This window comes from Trachypithecus francoisi, unplaced genomic scaffold (assembly GCF_009764315.1).
Source record: "Trachypithecus francoisi isolate TF-2019V2 unplaced genomic scaffold, Tfra_2.0 Lachesis_group20, whole genome shotgun sequence".
NCBI classification, from domain to species: domain Eukaryota; kingdom Metazoa; phylum Chordata; class Mammalia; order Primates; family Cercopithecidae; genus Trachypithecus; species Trachypithecus francoisi.
Window position 1 is genome coordinate 35388066 of NW_022681466.1, and position 18542 is coordinate 35406607.

Consider the following 18542-nt stretch of genomic DNA (forward strand, 5'->3'; position numbering starts at 1 on the left):
GGCTGAGAAGGGGCACAAAGGAATATCTAGGATTCTAGGAATGTTTTGTATCCTGGTTGGGTGTTAGTTACATGGGGAGGTGTGTGTATTTAGTGAGGTGTACATGTAAGATTAGTTCATTCTACTGTATATGTTACATGTCAGTTTTAAAATGTACAAATAAAATGTATGTCAAAGAAAAAAACTGGAAAATACAGAATGGCACAAAGAAAAATGACTCATAAACTCAAAGATGAACATTATGCACATTGTGATTCATGTCTACTTATGCCTTCTATTCCCATATTTGCTTATTATAAATATATTTCTGATATGACACATTTCTTTTAGCCTCTTTTAATTTAACAATATATTATGTATACTTTTCCTGTTTAAAGATTCCTTCACATAATTTTTAACTGCAGTGTAGCATTTTTGTGAGTGTACATATTCTAAATTGATTAATCTGGTCAGTTGAAATATAGGTTATTTCCAGTTTCCCAGTATAATAAACAGTTCTGATATGAACATCCCTTATGAATTGTGGTTTTTGAATTTACTTTAAGCAGTCTTTTCTTATCCTATGTTGTATTTCTCCTAAAAGTTTTAAGGTATTTATTGTTTATAAAGGATGAGATTTATAAATACTTTTACAGAGCCTTGGATTCATTTTGTTTATGTTGTGAATTTATGAATCAATTTTTTTCCTGTATGGATAGAGAATTGTCCCAGCACTGTTTCCTAAATAGTACATATTAATTTCCCTCTAATTTGTAATGCCACCTCTGCTACCTATTTAATTTTTTTTTAATTAAAAAAATTATTTTTTAACTTTTTTTTTGTTTTTAAGAGACAGGGTCTTGCTGTGTTGCCCAGAATGAAGTGCAATGGTGCGTTCATAGCCCACTGTAACCTTGGATTTCTGGTCTTAAGGGATCCTCCTGCCACAGACTCCTCAGTAGCTGGGACTACAGGCATGCATCACCACACCTGCGTAATTATTTATTTATTTATTCATTTTGAGACAGAATCTCACTCTGTTACCCAGGCTGGAGTGCAGTGGTGTGATCTCAGCTCACTGCAATCTCCGCCTTCCAGGTTCAGGCAATTCTTGTGCCTCAGCACCCCCAAGTACCTGGGACCACAAGCGTGCCACCACGCCTGGCTCTTTTTTTTTTTTTTTTTAATGGTAGAGCAATTTATTTTCTTTTGGGTATATACCAAGTAAGAGGATTGTGGGGTCAAATGGTAATTCTTTTTTTTTCATTATTATTATACTTTAAGTTCTAGGGTACATGTGCACAATGTGCAGGTTTGTTACATATGTATACGTCTGCCATATTGGTGTGGTACACCCATTAACTCGTCATTTACATTAGGTGTATCTCCTAATGCTATCCCTCCCCGTTCCCCCCACCCCACGACAGGCCCGTGTGTGATGTTCCCCTTCCCGTGTCCAAGTGTTCTCATTGTTCAGTTCCCACCCCTGAGTGAGAACATGCAGTATTTGGTTTTCTGTCCTTGTGATAGTTTGCTGAGAATGATGGTTTCCAGCTTCATCCATGTCCCTACAAAAGACATGAACTCATCCTTTTTTATGGCTGCATAGTATTCCATGGTGTATATTTGCATGCCTGGCTCATTTTTTGTGTTTTTTTTTTAATTTTTTTTATAGAGGTGGGGTTTTGTCATGTTGCCCAGGCTGGTCTCCAGCTCCTAAGCTCGTGATCCACCTGCCTCGGTCTTTCAAAGTGCTAGGATTACAAGTGTGAGCCACCCATGCCTGGCCTAATTTTTTTATGTTTTGTAAAGACAGGGTGTCACTATGTTGCCTAGGCTGTTCTTGAACTTCTGGCCTCAGGCCATCCTTCCACTTCGGCCTTCTGAAGCACTGGGATTATAAGAGTGAACCGCTAATCCCAGCACTTTGGGAGGCCGAGACGGGTGGATCACGAGGTCAGGAGATCGAGACTATCCTGGCTAACATGGTGAAACCCCGTCTCTACTAAAAAATACAAAAAACTAGCCGGGCGAGGTGGCAGGCGCCTGTAGTCCCAGCTTACTCGGGAGGCTGAGGCAGGAGAATGGCGTAAACCCGGGAGGCAGAGCTTGCAGTGAGCTGAGATCCGGCCACTACACTCCAGCCTGGGCGACAGAGCGAGACTCCGTCTCAAAAAAAAAAAAAACAAGAGTGAACCGCTACACCCAGCCCCTCTAATTTTCATATATGTGTGAATTTATATTTGGACTTGATTCTGTTCCACCATTCTTTTTCTCTAATTTGTCACGTTTGTTAATTAATAAGAAAAGTGCTTATATATAGTAAGGCATATCCCTCACTTTATTATTTTCCTTTGGAATTGTATCAGCTGTCCTTTGTTTTACTCTACCATTTGAATTTTAGAATTAGCTTATAATCTCTAGGAAAAGTTCTGTTGGAACTTTTATTGTAATTGCACTGTATTTATAGATTAATTTGGAAAGAATTCATGTATTTACATTATGAAGTTCTCCCATTCATAACACGATATAGTTCTTCATTATTATTTCTTCCTATCTTTCAATAACATTTTATAATTTTATTTTTAAAAGATTAGATGCTTTTGGTTAGATTTATTCTTCAGTAGCTTAAAGTTTCTGTTTCCATTACAAATGATATATTTTTAAAATTACGTTTTTAATTGTTATTGCTATATCAAACTGGTGTTTGATTTTTATTTATCTTATAATTGTCGTATTAACCACCTTGTTGAATTATTTTACAAGTTTGTCCACAGATTATCTTAAATTTTCCGTATAGATAACCATATTGTCTGAATAATGATTGGCTTCTTTCTCATTTCTTTCTAATTTCTTCATGTTTTTGTTTCTTACTATGCTGGCACAGACTTCCAGTGCGTTATCACAGGCAATGAAAAAGACATACTGGGCCGGGCACGGTGGCTCACGCCTGTAATCCCAGCACTTTGGGAGGCCGAGGCGGGCAGATCACAGGGTCAGGAAATCGAGACCATCCTGGCTAAGACGGTGAAACCCCTTCTCTACTAAAAAAACATACAAAAAATTAGCCGGGCGTGGTGGTGGGAGATTGTAGTCCCAGCTACCTGAGAGGCTGAGGCAGGAGAATGGCATGAACCGGAAGGCGGAGCTTGCAGTGAGCCGAGATCGCGCCACTGCACCCTAGCCTGGGCGACAGAGCGAGGCTCCGTCTCAAAAAAAAAAAAAGAAGAATTAAAAAAAGAAAAAGACATCCTGGTTTTGTTGCTTAAAGGAGCAATTACTAGTATTGCACCTTTTATTGAGATGTTTGCTGTGGTTAAAATTTTTTTAATTGACAGCTTCATTGAGCTATAATTCACATGCTTAAAATTTACCTTTTAAAAGTGAGTTTTGTGAGTTATTTTGATATTATATATTTTATATCTTATATACATATGATATATTTTTACTATATATTTTTATAATCATTTTTATTTAAGGAAATTTGCCCTGATTCTAGTTGGCTAAGAAATTTGTCATTATGATTATCAAAATTTGTAGAAATTAATTTTTACCAAAGTAGTATACCTACAGAATTTAAAGAGTCAGTTCTGTTGAGAAAAGCATTCCTCTGACCCACTCCTCAATCCCAATTCTCACTTTGGAGTGCACTTTTATCTCTTGTAGTGGTTTCTTCTGATATTTAACCACATTTAAAAAAATAATGTGGGTTCTGCTTCTTTTGAGTTTTCAATTTTAGATGTTCTCTGTTGACTTTCTCTTAATTATAATGATGATTTAGCTCCTTTAGACACACATACACTCTTCTCTGACACACACACACGCATACGCGCTCTCTTCCTCCTTTGCTTCCTGCTTTTCTTCCCTTCTTTCTTTTCTCTCTTCACTCTTTATTCTGCCAGTATAGTTATATTGATATTCAATGTGGATACCATCACGTGTATGTATTATTATAGCTCATGATAGTAATGTAATGTAGCTTACTTGATTATATTTTTATGCAGCTTTATGTATGTTTCCTAAGAAACTATAATTAACTTTTTATTTATTTTTCCATTGCTTAGTTTTCTATTTTTCTACCCCCCAACCCAGCTGCCAATGTGTGGGTAACCTAACCGGAATTGAGCACGGAGTACTCTCATGATTCAATATGTAGGATTTCATTTAGCCCTTCTGTTTTTAGTACAGCGCCTCACCTTTAGTAGTTTATATTTTCTATATTTTATCAGAATAAATTGCCAGTGTTGGAGAAGGATATTAAGCCTTGATGTAAGGTGTTGCTGAGGGGACTTCATTTTTCAAAAAGCATAGTTTGATATTTGTATTTCATTGCAGGGCTGCATATTTTTCCACATTCATGTTGTCTTTCTTGTTTGTTCTTTGTTAGTTTGTTTTTTAAGACTTTCTACCTATTTGTATTCTTTAATGTTTTGTTCAGTAAGGCTGATTTTTTTTTTTTTTTTTTGAGATGGAGTCTGGCTCTGCCGCCCAGGCTGGAGTGCAGTGGCCGGATCTCAGCTCACTGCGAGCTCCGCCTCCCGGGTTTACGCCATTCTCCTGCCTCAGCCTCCCGAATAGCTGGGACTACAGGCGCCCGCCACCTCGCCTGGCTAGTTTTTTGTATTTTTAGTAGAGACGGGGTTTCACCGTGTTAGCCAGGATGGTCACGATCTCCTGACCTCGTGATCCGCCCGTCTCGGCCTCCCAAAGTGCTAGGATTACAGGCTTGAGCCACCGCGCCCGGCCAGCTGATTTTTACTCTTATAGATTTGTGTTGTTTCACAATATATCTGAATACTAAAATGTATCGTTCTTATTTATCCTATTTCCTCGTTTTATTTTCATTGAACACATTTTATTATCAGACATCAGAGTTGTCACCAATACCTTTTATTGCTTCAGTGTCCAGAATTTTCTCTTTTACAATCTGGGAAACATACTCTTCTGTTTTCTTATAATTTTGTTTTAATGTCCACACTTTCATCCATTATTAAAACTTATGAGCCGGCCGGGCGCGGTGGCTCAAGCCTGTAATCCCAGCACTTTGGGAGGCCGAGATGGGCGGATCACGAGGTCAGGAGATCGAGACCATCCTGGCTACTACGGTGAAACCCCGTCTCTACTAAAAATACAAAAAAAAAAAAACTAGCCGGGCGAGGTGGTGGGCGCCTGTAGTCCCAGCTACTCGGGAGGCTGAGGCAGGAGAATGGCGGAAACCCGGGAGGCGGAGCTTGCAGTGAGCTGAGATCTGGCCACTGCACTCCAGTCTGGGCGACAGAGCGAGACTCCGCCTCAAAAAAAAAAAAACAAAAAAAAACTTATGAGCCATGTAAAGACCAATGAGCCAGTTAACATACATTTTGTTATTTAACATGTATTGTTTCCTTAAGTCATTTAGCTTTGCTTGTGATATAGTCATATTATTCTCAGCATCAAAATTACTTTCTGGAAATAATTCATGGATTTAAGGCAACATATCAATTCTTTAAAGCCTTTTGGAGAAGCCACTTGCTACATTTTTATTTAATTCCTTACTTCTGAAAGGCACCAAATAATACCCTGATTGCCTGAGAAGTAATGAATCTTCTAAATACTAACTTATTATTGAAGAGTCTTTGACTCTGAGGAGAATTTTGCTAATATGGCAATCTAAAATACATTGTTAGTATTGTGCTGTTAATAATTGTCTTAGTCTGTATCGCTATAAAGAAATACCTGAGGCTGGGTAACTTATAAAGAAAAGAGGTTTATTTGGTTATTGTACAAGAAGCATGTCACCAACATCTGCTTTTGAGAACCTTAGCCTGCTTCTAGTCGTGGCAAGAGGTGAAAGGGAGCTGGTTTGTACAGATCATATGGCAAGAGAAGAAGCGAGAGAGAGAAGGGAGGGAGGTGTCAGGCTCTTTTTAACAACCAGCTCTCATGGGAACTAACAGAGCACTAACTCACCTCCTCTCCACCTAGGGAGGATGTTAATCTATTCATGAGGTATCTACCCCCCATGATCTCAAAGCTTCCGATATGCCCCACTTCCATTACTGGGGATCACATTTCAATATGAGATTCGGAGAAGTCAGACTATCAAACTATAGCAATTCTGTTCACCTAAAATTTCAATGCATGTTTTGTTTGGGTTTCATTATATTTTTGAGAAGTTTCTTTTTCCAGTTCCTTCCCAACCCCTCTACACTTAATATGGTAATTTCTTATAGGGACATTTTTCTGCTGTTCTTCAAAAAGAGGAAAAAATCTCACCAATTTATGGTAAAGAGGAGGCAAGAGAAGTACCTATTATTAGTGCATCAACTCAAATAATGCTTAAAGGACTTTTTATGGTGCTTGACTATCTTTTTAGGCAAAATAGCAGGTAAGTGAAGATAACTAATGTGTATTTTCCTTTAAAAATAGCCTAATTTGGGTGCTAGCATGTGTTTAATACATACCAATTTTGGGTGAGTAAATAGGAGAATTGAAAACAAGTGTTATAGATATTATTATATATTTGCTGTTATTGACACAGACTTAGAGGAATTGAAATTAGTCTGATGCTTTTTTGAGACAGGGACTTGCTCTGTCACCCAGGCTGAAGTGCAGTTGTGTGATCACAGCTCACTGCAGCCTCAACCTCCAGGGCTTAAGCAATCCTCCCACCTGTTTCCTGAGTAGCTGGGATTACAGGTGTGCACAACCCACACCCAGCTAATTTTTTAATTTTTATTTTTTTTGTAGAGATGAGATCTCACTATGTTGAACAGGATGGTCTTGAACTCCTGGCCTCAAGTGATCCTCCCACTTCAGCCTCTCAAATGCTAGGATTGTAAGCGTGAGCCCACGCCTGGCCAAAATTAGTCTTTTATATTAATGAATATTGAAATCATTAAATATATTTAATTAAATCATATTAAATTGTTATCTTCTATTGCTAAAGTTTTCTTATGTTCTTACAGTGTCAGAAAGTCCCTTTTTTATTGTACGAACTGTAGAAAATGAAAAACAACCAATCCCTCTCATCCTATAACTTAAGTTATAGTAGAACCTAGTTCTGGTATTTTTTTGTGTATGTGATAAAATATACATAAAATATACCATTTTAACCATTTTATGTATACAACTCCGTGCCATTAAGTACAGTATGTTTGCAATGTTGTACATTGTACTTATTTCCAGAGATTTCCAGAATTTTTTTATCATTCCAAATAGGAATTCTGTACCCATGAAATAATAACTCCCTAGAGTCTTTTCCCTCATCCCCTGCTAACCTGTATTCTATTTTCATCTTATGAAGTCCTTTTTAGATATTTCACATAAGAGCGATCATACAATGTTTGTCTTTTTTTGTCTGGCTTATTTCAATTAACTTAGCACAGTGTTTTCAGAGTTCATTTATGTAGTAGCATATATCAGAATTTCATTCCTTTCTATGGCTGAATAACATTCTGTTGTATATATATACCACAGTTTGTTAATTTATTCTTATGTTAATGGACATTCGGGTTGTTTTCATCTTTTGCCTATTGTAAACAATGCTACTATGAATGTTGGTGTACAAATATCTGAGTTCTACTTTCAGTTCTTCTGGGTGTATATAAGTACCTAGCAGTGGAATTGCAGGATCATATGGTAATGCTGCATTTAACTTTTTGAGAACTCACCATACTGTTTCCCACAGCAACTGCATTATTTTCCATTCCCATTATCAATACACAAGGGTTCCAATTTCTACACATCCTTGCCAACAGTTTATGTAGCAGCACATATCAGAATTGTTATTTTGCTGACACTTGTTATTTTATTTCTTTAATAATAGCCATCCTAATAGGTATCAAGTGATTTCATCTGGTTTTTATTTGTATTTCCTAATGACTAGAGATGTTGAGAATCTTTTCATGTGCTTATTGGCCAATTGTATGTCTCTTTTGGAGAAACATCTGTTAGAGTCTTTTGCCCATTTTTGAATTACTGTTTTGTTGTTGTTGTTGAGTTGTAGTTATTTATATATTCCGGATGTTAGTCTGGTAAGAGATATATGCTTTACAAATATTTTCTCCCATTCTGTGGGTTGTTTTTTCATTTATTGATAGTGTCCTTTGATGCAGAAAAGCTTTTTAATCTTGTTGAAATCCAATTTATCTTTCTCCTTTTTTGTTGTTGCCTGTACTTTTAGTGTCACATGCAGTAAATCATGACCAAATCTGATATCATGAAGATTTCCCCTTTGTTTTCTTTTTTTTTTTTTTGAGATGGAGTCTCGCTGTCTCCCAAGTTGGAGTGCAGCGGCGCGATCTTGACTTACCGCAACCTCCACCTCCCAGGTTCACGCCATTCTCCTGCCTCAGCCTCCCGAATAGCTGGGACTACAGGCGCCAACCACCACGCCGGGTTAATTTTTTGTATTTTTAGTAGAGACGGGGTTTCACCGTGTTGGCCAGGCTGGTCTCAAACTCCTGACCTCGTGATCTGCCTGCCTCGGCCTCCCAAAGTGCTGGGATTACAGGTGTAAGCCACCATGCCCGGCCACATTTTATTCTTTTTAAGCTTAGCCATTTTCTAGATTGATATTGAAAGTAGTTATAAACTGGATGGTATCACAGATGTCATTTGGTTCAGCACCTTCATTAAAAGTAGATGAAGGCTGAGACTCAGGTTTCAAAGGAATGTAAGAATTTTATAATTTGTTGCTAATACTTTAAAAACTTTCAGTAAAAATTATCTTTCTGTTTTCTCATGTAATAAAAAAGTATAACCCACCTTTTAGTTTCTTTAACCATAATGCTGTTTTCTATTTTGTAACTCATCATATAGTAGAGCATGCAGAGAGCTCTGGACTGGGAGTTAGGAGGCCTGTATTTTAATTCTGCTTCTGCCCTGACATATGTAATGTTTGAAAATGAGGTTAGGAAGTAGCTGGTAAAAGATAGATGGTTAGATGATTTCTAATATTCCCTCTGAGAATCAGTTGATTCTATGATTTAATAACTTAATTAATATCAGAATTACTGAATTTAATTAATGGTAAGGAGAATGTTATTTTTGAATAGCAAGGTACCAGCTCTTTCAAATGAGTTTTAATGTAATCAGTTTCTATATTGTATGTAGCTGGGTCATAGGTTTTATAAAGTTTTGCCACTTAATTAGCATTTTCTTTGCATCTAGATTTGCAGATGATTATAAAATTGCGATTCAACAGACTTACTCCTGGACAAATCAGATTGATATTTCAGATAAAAATGGGTTGTTGGTTCTACCAAAAAATAAGAAACATTCACGACAGAAAACTGCAGTTCGTGTGCTAAACTTCTGGTGCTTAAATCCAGCTGTGGTAAGCTCATCATGTAAATGGAGATTTTGTCTTCCTGCTCAGTACCAGCATTTTAAAAAATGTGGTTGACTCTTTTAAAGATAGTTTGTTGTTGTTGTTGTTGTTTTGAGGCAGGGTCTTGCTCTTCACCCAGGCTGGAGTGCAGTGGTGCAATCTAGCTCACTGCAGCCTTGACCTCCCGGGCTCAAGCGATCCTCCCACCTTAGCCTCCCGAGTACCTGGGACTATAGGCAAGGGTCACCATGCTCGGCTAATTTTTCTATTTTTTGTAGAGACGGGGTTTCACCATATTGCCCAGGCTGGTCTCCTAGACTCAAGCGATCTTTCTGCTTCAGCCTCCCAAAGTGCTGGGATTACAGGTGTGAACCACTTTGCCCAGCGTCTTTTAAAGATAATTTTATTTATCTAATGTTGTTTTCCTTTAGGCCTTTTCAGATATTAATGGCAAAGTTCAGACTATTGTTTTGACATCTGGTACATTATCACCAATGAAATCCTTTTCGTCAGAACTTGGTGTTACATTTACTGTCCAGCTGGAGGCTAATCATGTCATTAAAAATTCACAGGTTAGTTTTTTTTTTTTTTTTTGAAGGCCTTCAGTGTTTCTACTTACTTCAGTATAACTCTATATAAACAAGTTAGAAGGTACCTGAAGTGTCAGGAAGTAAGTCTTGATAGGAAATTCAACATTCCAGTTTTACAATAAAAGAAAATCTGTCAGCTACTTAATAGTGTGTCAACAGAAGGAAATAATTCAGTCACTTGGGATGCAAAAGGCTGTATTTCAGCTTCTTCTTTTAAATAAGTTTTAGTTTTGTAATGAAAACAAAATTTTGATTTATTTAGTTCTCATGGTATAATTATTTGTATTTTATTTATTTATTTTTGAGACGGAGTCTCGCTCTGGTGCCCAGGCTGGAGGGCAGTGGTGTGATCTTGGCTCACTCGGGTTTAAGCAATTCTCCCACCTCCGCCTCTCGAGTAGCTGAGATTACAGGTGTGTGCCACACGCCTGGCTAATTTTTTATTTTTTATTTTTAGTAAAGATGGGGTTTCACCATGTTGTCCAGGCTGGTATTGAACTCCTGCCCTCAAATGATGCACCTGCCTCGGCCTCCCAAAGTGTTGGGATTACAGGACACCATGCCCGGCCTATTTATATCTTATTTACTTATCTCTGTATTTTTATTTTTACTTTTATTTTTTGAGACACGATTTTGCTCTGTCCTCCAGGTGGGAGTGCAGTGGTGCGATCTCAGCTCACTGCAGCCTTCGCCTCCTGGGTTCCAACCACTCTCCTGCCTCAACCTTCTGAGTAGCTGGGCTTATGAGTGTGTGCCACCATGCTTTGTGCATTTTTGTATTTTTAGTAGAGATGGGGTTTTGCCATGTTGGCCAGACTTTATTTATCTTTTTCTTTGTTTGTTTTTTGAGATGGAGTCTCGCTGTGTCGTCCAGGCTGGAGTGCAGTGGCGCGATCTCGGCTCACTGCAAGCTCCGCCTCCCGGGTTCACGCCGTTCTCCCGCCTCAGCCTCCGAGTGGCTGAGACTACAGGCGCCCACCACCTCGTCCGGCTAGTTTTTTGTATTTTTAGTAGAGACGGGGTTTCACCATGTTAGCCAGGATGGTCTTGATCTCCTGACCTCGTGATCCACCCGCCTCGACCTCCCAAAGTGCTGGGATTACAGGCTTGAGCCACCGCGCCCGGCCTATTTATCTTTTTAGAGACAAGGTCTCGCTATGTTGCCCAGGCTGGCTTCAAACTCCTGGGCTCAAGCAGTCCACCTGCCTCAGTGTCCTGAGTAGCTGGGACTACAGGCATGTACTACCATGCCCAGCTTGTATGATTATTTATGCTTCTCTTTTCCATTAGACTATAGTGTATCCTGATTCTTCCTTTTACATTCACATTCTTTCTCTATGCCTAGATTAATAGCTGGCATTTAGCAAGTGTTCAGCACGTTTGAATATCTGAAATGAATTAAACGTACTCTTATGTTTTATAACGATGCCTACTAAATGTTATTTTAATTTTTGTAGAAATGTATAGATTATCATTTTTCATTATGCCTTCTGGTTTCTTTTTATGAAGTATTTTAAAGTAGTTAGGCACACAGGTGATGTTAAGCTGTGGTTAATGCTAAAGTGGTTAAGTTAACATCACCTGTGTGCCTAACACAAGGCTAGTTCTTTGTTAAGCTATATACACAGGTTTATGGTGGGAACATTTATGGTTCTCACAATTACCTGGGAGCAACTATGGCATTTGGTAGTTGGGAACCTAGAATGCTAAACTCCTATGTAACTAAGAATTGTGCTTTCCAAATGCCAAAGTGTTCCTGTTGAGAAATGTGACTATAAACAGCAGTGAAGGAAGAATACATGTTCCACATTTTCAAGTTGCTTTCTTTAGAGACACAGATACATATAGGAAGTTGGTAAATTCAGCATACGTTTTCTCATAAGAATGTTGTTACAGGCTCTATGTTCTCAACCTACTGCACAAAAGTCCATTTGACCTGTAATGTCTCTGAATTATAATAATGTAGTTGTGCAGCTGGATTCTGTTATACTATAATATTTTCCTTCAACTTAAATTTTTTAAAAACTTTAATTGTGGTAGAATATACATGACATAAAATTTGCCATCTTAACCATTTTTGAGTATACAGCTCAGTCTTATTAAGTATGTATATATTGTTGTGCAACCAATCTCAAGACATTCTCCTCTTGAAAAACTGAAACTCTGTTCCCATTAAACAATAGCTCTCTATTCTCCCCCTTCCCCAACTCCTGGTAACTACCATTCTACTTTCTGTTTCTCTGAATCCTATTACTATAAATACTTCATATAAGTGGAATCATAAAGTATTTGTCATTTTTGTGACTGGCTTATTTTACTAAGCATAATGTTCTCAAGGTTTGTCCATGTTGCAGATAATGTCTTCAAAGTTCATCTGTGTTGTAGTATGTGCCAGTTTCTTCTTTAAAGGTGAATAATGTTTCATGTGTGTATATGCCTGTGATTTATAATATATATTTGGTCTTCCACTCCATTTCTTGGCATACAACTCCTAAAATCCTTAGAATCTCCAAAGTGATATTCTGTATGCTAATAAGATGACTAATGGTAGGGGGCCCCTAGGTAGCATCAGGATGGGGGCTGGTCTCCAGAAAGACCAAGACATGATAGGAGAGTTGGGATTTTCACCCCCATTCCTCAACCTCTGGGGAGGGCTTGAGGGAGATGGTGCTAAAGGTTAAATTTATTTTAATATCTAGTGGTTTAATCAATCATGCCTACATAATGAAGCCTCCATAAAAACCTAAAAGGACAGGGTTCAGAGAGCTTCCAGATAGCTGAACACTTGGAGGTTCCTGGAGGGTGATGTGCCTGGGAATTGAAGCTCTGAGCCCCTTCCCACATACATCTCTTTATCTGTATCCTTTGTAATATCTTTTATAACAAATCAATAAGTGTAGGTAAATGTGTCCCTGGGTTCTATGAGCAGCTCTACCAAATTAATTGAACCCAAGCAGAGGGTTGTGGGATGCCCGATTTCTAGCTGATCAGTCAGAAGCACAAGTAAAACAACTGTGACTGGCAACAGAAATCAGGGGCAGTCTTGGGAACTGAGCCCTCAACCTCTGGGATCTGAAGTTATCTTCCAGTAGATAGTGTCAGAATTGAATTGAATTAGAGGACACCCAGTTGATGTCTGTTGCAGAATTGATTGTTTGCTTGGTATGTGGAGAAAACCTCCCACACATTTGGTCACAGAAGTTTTCTGTGTTGATTGCTGTGGTGTGAGAGCAAAGGAAAACGTTTGTTTTTTTCTACTCAATGCTACATTTTGATAATTTATTCATCCATTGATTCTTTCAACTGTATTTCAAAATAATTAGAAATTTCAGAAAAGTTGGAAAGATAATATTAATATTGTGAGTATCTTTATATCCTTCACGTAGATTCATCACTTGTTAACATTTTGCACAATTTCTTCTGTCTCTCTCCATCTCTTTACATATAAGGGAGATAGAATTGCAAATAACTGTAAGCTGTGGTGGGTATGATTTTTTCTATGACTAAGGATCTTTGAGCACCAGTGAGTTTTTGAAAGAGTAGTTCCTGTCATTTTTGAGACTTGCCTATGGCAAATTATACTGGCCTTTATCCCTAGCATTTTGGAATTATCTGAGTCTGCTATTGGTATATTATATTCATCATTTCACTTGTTCATTTATTCACCTAACAAAAATTTGTTACATGCTTACATTTTGCAAAACTATTAAGTAAATAAAGACAGATACAACCTGTTTTGCTTTCAAAGAATTTTCACTCTAAGAGAATTTAGTGATCTGCCTAAAGCAAAACTTTTATAAATTAAATCTGTATACAATTAAAGGTAATAGAAAACCCCCTGACAATTTAAAAATAAATTTTTGTTAAACTTGTTGCTTGATCTTTTATGTAAATACTTCCAAATAAATATTAATTTCCATCCCTTTTTCAGGCATAACTCTAATAATGACATATTCATATTCTAGGTTTGGGTTGGTACCATTGGGTCAGGCCCCAAGGGTCGGAATCTCTGTGCTACCTTCCAGAATACTGAAACATTTGAGTTCCAAGATGAAGTGGGAGCACTTTTGTTATCTGTGTGCCAGACTGTGAGCCAAGGAATTTTGTGTTTCTTGCCATCTTACAAGGTAAGAGAATATTTCTTGTTTCTTTTGCCTTTAAATAATCATTTACATTTTAAACATTGTCATGCTAATTTAAAAATTACCACAGTAAGCTTCCTAGGGTAGAGGCAACAAGGTAATAATTATAGTTTTCTAAACATCATATATTATTTTACTTATTTTTTGATTAAGATACTGCTTGATCATCCTACCTCTGTTTTACTTAAAAGTCTGAAAGAGCAAGGCTGGACATGGTGGCTTATGCCTATAATCCTAGCAGTTTGGGAGGCTGAGCTGGGAGGATCACTTGAGCCTAGGAGTTCAAGACCAGCCTGGGGAACATGGTGAAACTCTCTGCCTCTGCAAAATACAAAAATTAGCTGGGCATGGTGGCACAGATCTATAGTTTCAGCTACTTGGGAGGCTGAGGTGGGAGGATTGCTTGAGTCCAGGAGGTTGAGGCTACAGTAAGCCATGATTGCACCCCTGCACTCCAGCGTGGGCAACAGAATAAGACTCTCTTTAAAATAAAATAAAATAATCTGAAAGAATGAAAGTCTTCAAGTAATATTAGTTATATAGAAGAAGTGTTTATGTGTACATTATTTTTATTCTTAGGGACAAGTTGATATTTTCAGAGTAGAAAGGAAAGGAGCATTCCTTTTTATTTTCATAAATTACATTTCTGAATGTTTCATTAAAGTTAATCTAAGCTAAACTTTCTTTGTTGCCCTCATTTTACTCCATGTGTCTGGCCAGAAGAATTTTGTTGTTGTTTTTAGAGTCACTCTGATTTTTAATATTTTTTTTTAGTTAATTTGAAATTATTTAGTATATTTTGGTCCTCCTAATAATCAAAGCATTGAAACCACATATAATTCCTGAAAGTAACATCACATTGTATAAAAATCTAACCTAAATCCAATGTAGAGAAGTGGCATTCCTTCTCTTTTTTCCACAGGAAGTTATACCTCTAAGGACAGAAGCATTTGGAAATAATATATTTGAATGACAATACTGATACTTTTGATTCTTCTATTGTCTTTTTATATATATGTACTTCAATAGCTAGGGATACACTAAAGCAATTAGTCTCTTGTAGATAAATTAAAGGATTTGTTTTCAAAAAAAAGTCAGATAATTTTTTACAAGAATATCTAAAAATAAAATGGACATAAACATTTTTAAAAATTCTTAATAGAAAACAAGATGTATTCCAGTGTGAACATTTACACCAACCAGTTATATTTAGGAAAACTAGTAATTAAACTTGACAGTAAGTCATACAATAAAACATGTAGGGAGTTGGTCTTACCTAATAACATTTGTAAAACTTTTAATTCTTAAATATGGAGACAAATATCTTCCGGGAAATTGGAAGAAAAGTTATTTATGGGATTATGGAAACTGCACTCACTCCGCAATTATGTAAGAGATAAAAGCAAAATCTTATTGCATTGCTAAAACCTTTTTATATTTTCCAGTCATAGTCACAAAAAGGGAGATAGGAGATGTCTGGGTGACATTTTTCTGCTAGGCTTGGAATACATATAGCAGACAGTATGAATTTTAGTTACAGACATTTATAATTGGGTGACTAGACACTGTAACGTTGAAATAACTTGTTAGTGATTGTATATATATTAGCAAAATGAATAGATTATTTTTCTGCTTCTACCTTTTCAATTAAAAATAAAGACACAAGAAATTCTTCAAACATATTTTGTTCCCATTTAGTTTATCTCTTTGATTAATTGTGAAATTAATTGTTCTGCAGGTTTTTGTTTAATTTTTTTGTGACTTAAAACAGTAAACATTTATTATCTCATAGTTTCTTTTTTTTATTATTATACTTTAAGTTCTAGGGTACATGTGCACAATGTGCAGGTTTGTTACATATGTATACATGTGCCATGTTGGTTTGCTGCACCTATCATTTACATTAGGTATTTTTCCTAATGCTATCCCTCCCCACTTCCCCCACCCTAAAACAGGCCCTGCTGTGTGATGTTCCCTACCCTGTGTCCAAATGTTCTCATTGTTCAATTCCCGCCTATGAGTGAGAACATGCGGTGTTTGGTTTTCTGTTCTTGTGATACTTTGCTGAGAATGATGGTTTCCAGCTTCATCCATGTCCCTGCAAAGGACATGAATTCACCCTTTTTTATGGCTGCATAGTATTCCATGGTGTATATGTGCCACATTTTCTTAATCTAGTCTATCATTGATGAACATGTGGGTTGGTTCCAAGTCTTTGCTATTGTGAATAGTGCCGCAATAAACATACATATGCATGTGTCTTTATAGTAGCATGATTTATAATCCTTTGGGTATATACCCGGTAATGGGATCGCAGGGTCAAATGGTATTGCTAGTTGTAGATCCTTGAGGAATCACCACACTGTCTTCCACAGTGGTTGAACTAATTTATGCTCCCACCAACAGTGTAAAAGCGTTTCTATTTGTCCACATCCTCTCCTGTATCTGTTGTTTCTTGACTTTTTAATGATCACCATTCTAACTGGTGTGAGATGGTATCTCATTGTGGTTTTGATTTGCATTTCTCTGATGACCAGTGATGATGGGCATTTTTTCATGTGTCTATTGGCTGCATAAATGTCTTTTGAGAAGTGTCTGTTCATATCCTTTGCCCACTTTTTGATGGGGTTGTTGTTTTCTTGTAAATTTGTTTAAGTTCTTCGTAGATTCTGGATATTAGCCCTTTGTCAGGTGGATAGATTGCAAAAATTTTCTCCCATTCTGTAGGGATGGGAGCCTACAGAATGTTCTGTAGGCTGTTCACTCTGATGGTAGTTTCTTTTGCTGTACAGAAGCTCTTTAGTTTAATTAGATCCCATTTGTCAATTTTGGCTTTTGTCGCCATTGCTTTTGGCGTTTTAGTCATGAAGTCTTGGCCCTTGCCTATGTCCTGAATGGTATTGCCTAGGTTTTCTTCTAGGGTTTTTATGGTTTTAGGTCTAAGATTTAAGTCTTTAATCCATCTTGAATTAATTTTTGTATGAAGTGTAAGGAAGGGATCCAGTTTCAGCTTTCTACATGTGGCTAGCCAGTTTTCCCAGCACCATTTATTAACTAGGGAATCCTTTCCCCCTTGCTTGTTTTTATCAGGTTTGTCAGGTTTTGTCAGGTTTTGTTTTTGTCAGGTTTGTCAGTTAATTGTTCTGCAGGTTTTTGTTTAATTCTTTTAAACTTTTTGTTTATTGTCTGCTTGTGTTGGTTGTATTTGTCTTTTTAATTGATTTGTATGGGCTTTTAAATATATAGTATGGATAGTAATCCTTTATAAAACATATCATAGAAACTTTCTTATTTGTTATTTGTCATTGAATTCTTTAATTTCTTTTTTTAGCTTTACATAATTTATCAAAGTAATTCTTATACATTATTAAATAATGTTAGAATGGTTATAATGAAAAAATAGCAGCTCCCTTCACTAATACTGTTCCTCCTTTCTTCCCAGTCCCACATCCCCACAGGCTTCGCAGGTCTTTTATTTATTTTTCTGATATTTATTGTCATTTCTGATTGTGGTGAAATATGCATAACAATATTTAACTCTGGTTTTTTTTTTTTTTTTTTTTTTTGAGACGGAGTTTCACCCTTGTTGCCCGGTCTGGAGTGCAATGGCGTGATCTTGGCTCACGGCAACCTCTGCCTCCCAGGTTCAAGTGATTCTTCTGCCTCAGCCTCCCTAGTAGCTGGAATTGCAGGCATGTGCCACCACGCCCGGCTAATTTTGTATTTTTAGTAGAGATGGGGTTCCTCCAGATTAGTCAGGCTGGTCTCAAACTCCTGACCTCAGATGATCTGCCCACCTCAGCCTCCCAAAGTGCTGAGATTACAGGCATGAGCCACTGCCTTTGGCCTTAGCATTTTTTGTATGTGTACAATTAAGCACATTTGCAATGTTAGACAACCGTGACCACTATCTCCAGAACCTTTCATCATACCAAATAAGAACTCTGTTCCCACAAAATAACTCCCCAGATTCCTTTTCCCCATTTCCTGTTACCCTCTAGTATTCTTTCTGTCTCCGTGAATAGGCTATTGTAGCTACTTCATATAAGTGGAATCATACAATATTTGTCCTTTGTTTCTGATTTATTTCATTAACCATAATGTTTTCAGGGTTCATCCATCTTGTAGCATACATCAGAATCTTTTTATGGCAGAATAATATTTCATTATATATATACATATATATGTGTGTATATATAGAGATATATATATATCTCACATTTGCGTATCCATTCATCTGTCGATGGGTATTTTGATTGTTTCTACCTTTTGCCTGTTGTGAATAATGCTGCTGTGAACATTGGTGTACAAATATCTATTTGTGACCTTGCTTTCAATTCATTTGCATATATACTTAGAAATGTAATTTCTGGATCATGTGATAATTCTAAATTTAACTTTTTTTTTTTGAGATGGAGTCTCGCTCTGTCACCCAGGCTGGAGTGCAGTGGCACCATCTCGGCTCATTGCAACCTCCGCCTCCCGGGTTCCAGTGATTCTCCTGCCTCAGCCTCCTGA

The 18542-nt window shown here is 37.2% G+C and overlaps 1 protein-coding gene across 1 annotated transcript in view; it reads left to right on the plus strand.

The window, feature by feature from the left end:
• Nucleotides 1-18542, plus strand: part of BRIP1 (BRCA1 interacting protein C-terminal helicase 1) — a 183892-nt gene that overhangs the window by 68441 nt on the left and 96909 nt on the right. The window contains exons 11-14 of the mRNA XM_033183748.1: nucleotides 6192-6346; nucleotides 9133-9298; nucleotides 9724-9864; nucleotides 13848-14009. Coding sequence (XP_033039639.1) covers nucleotides 6192-6346; nucleotides 9133-9298; nucleotides 9724-9864; nucleotides 13848-14009 — 624 coding nt within the window. The remainder of the gene's footprint in view (nucleotides 1-6191; nucleotides 6347-9132; nucleotides 9299-9723; nucleotides 9865-13847; nucleotides 14010-18542) is intronic.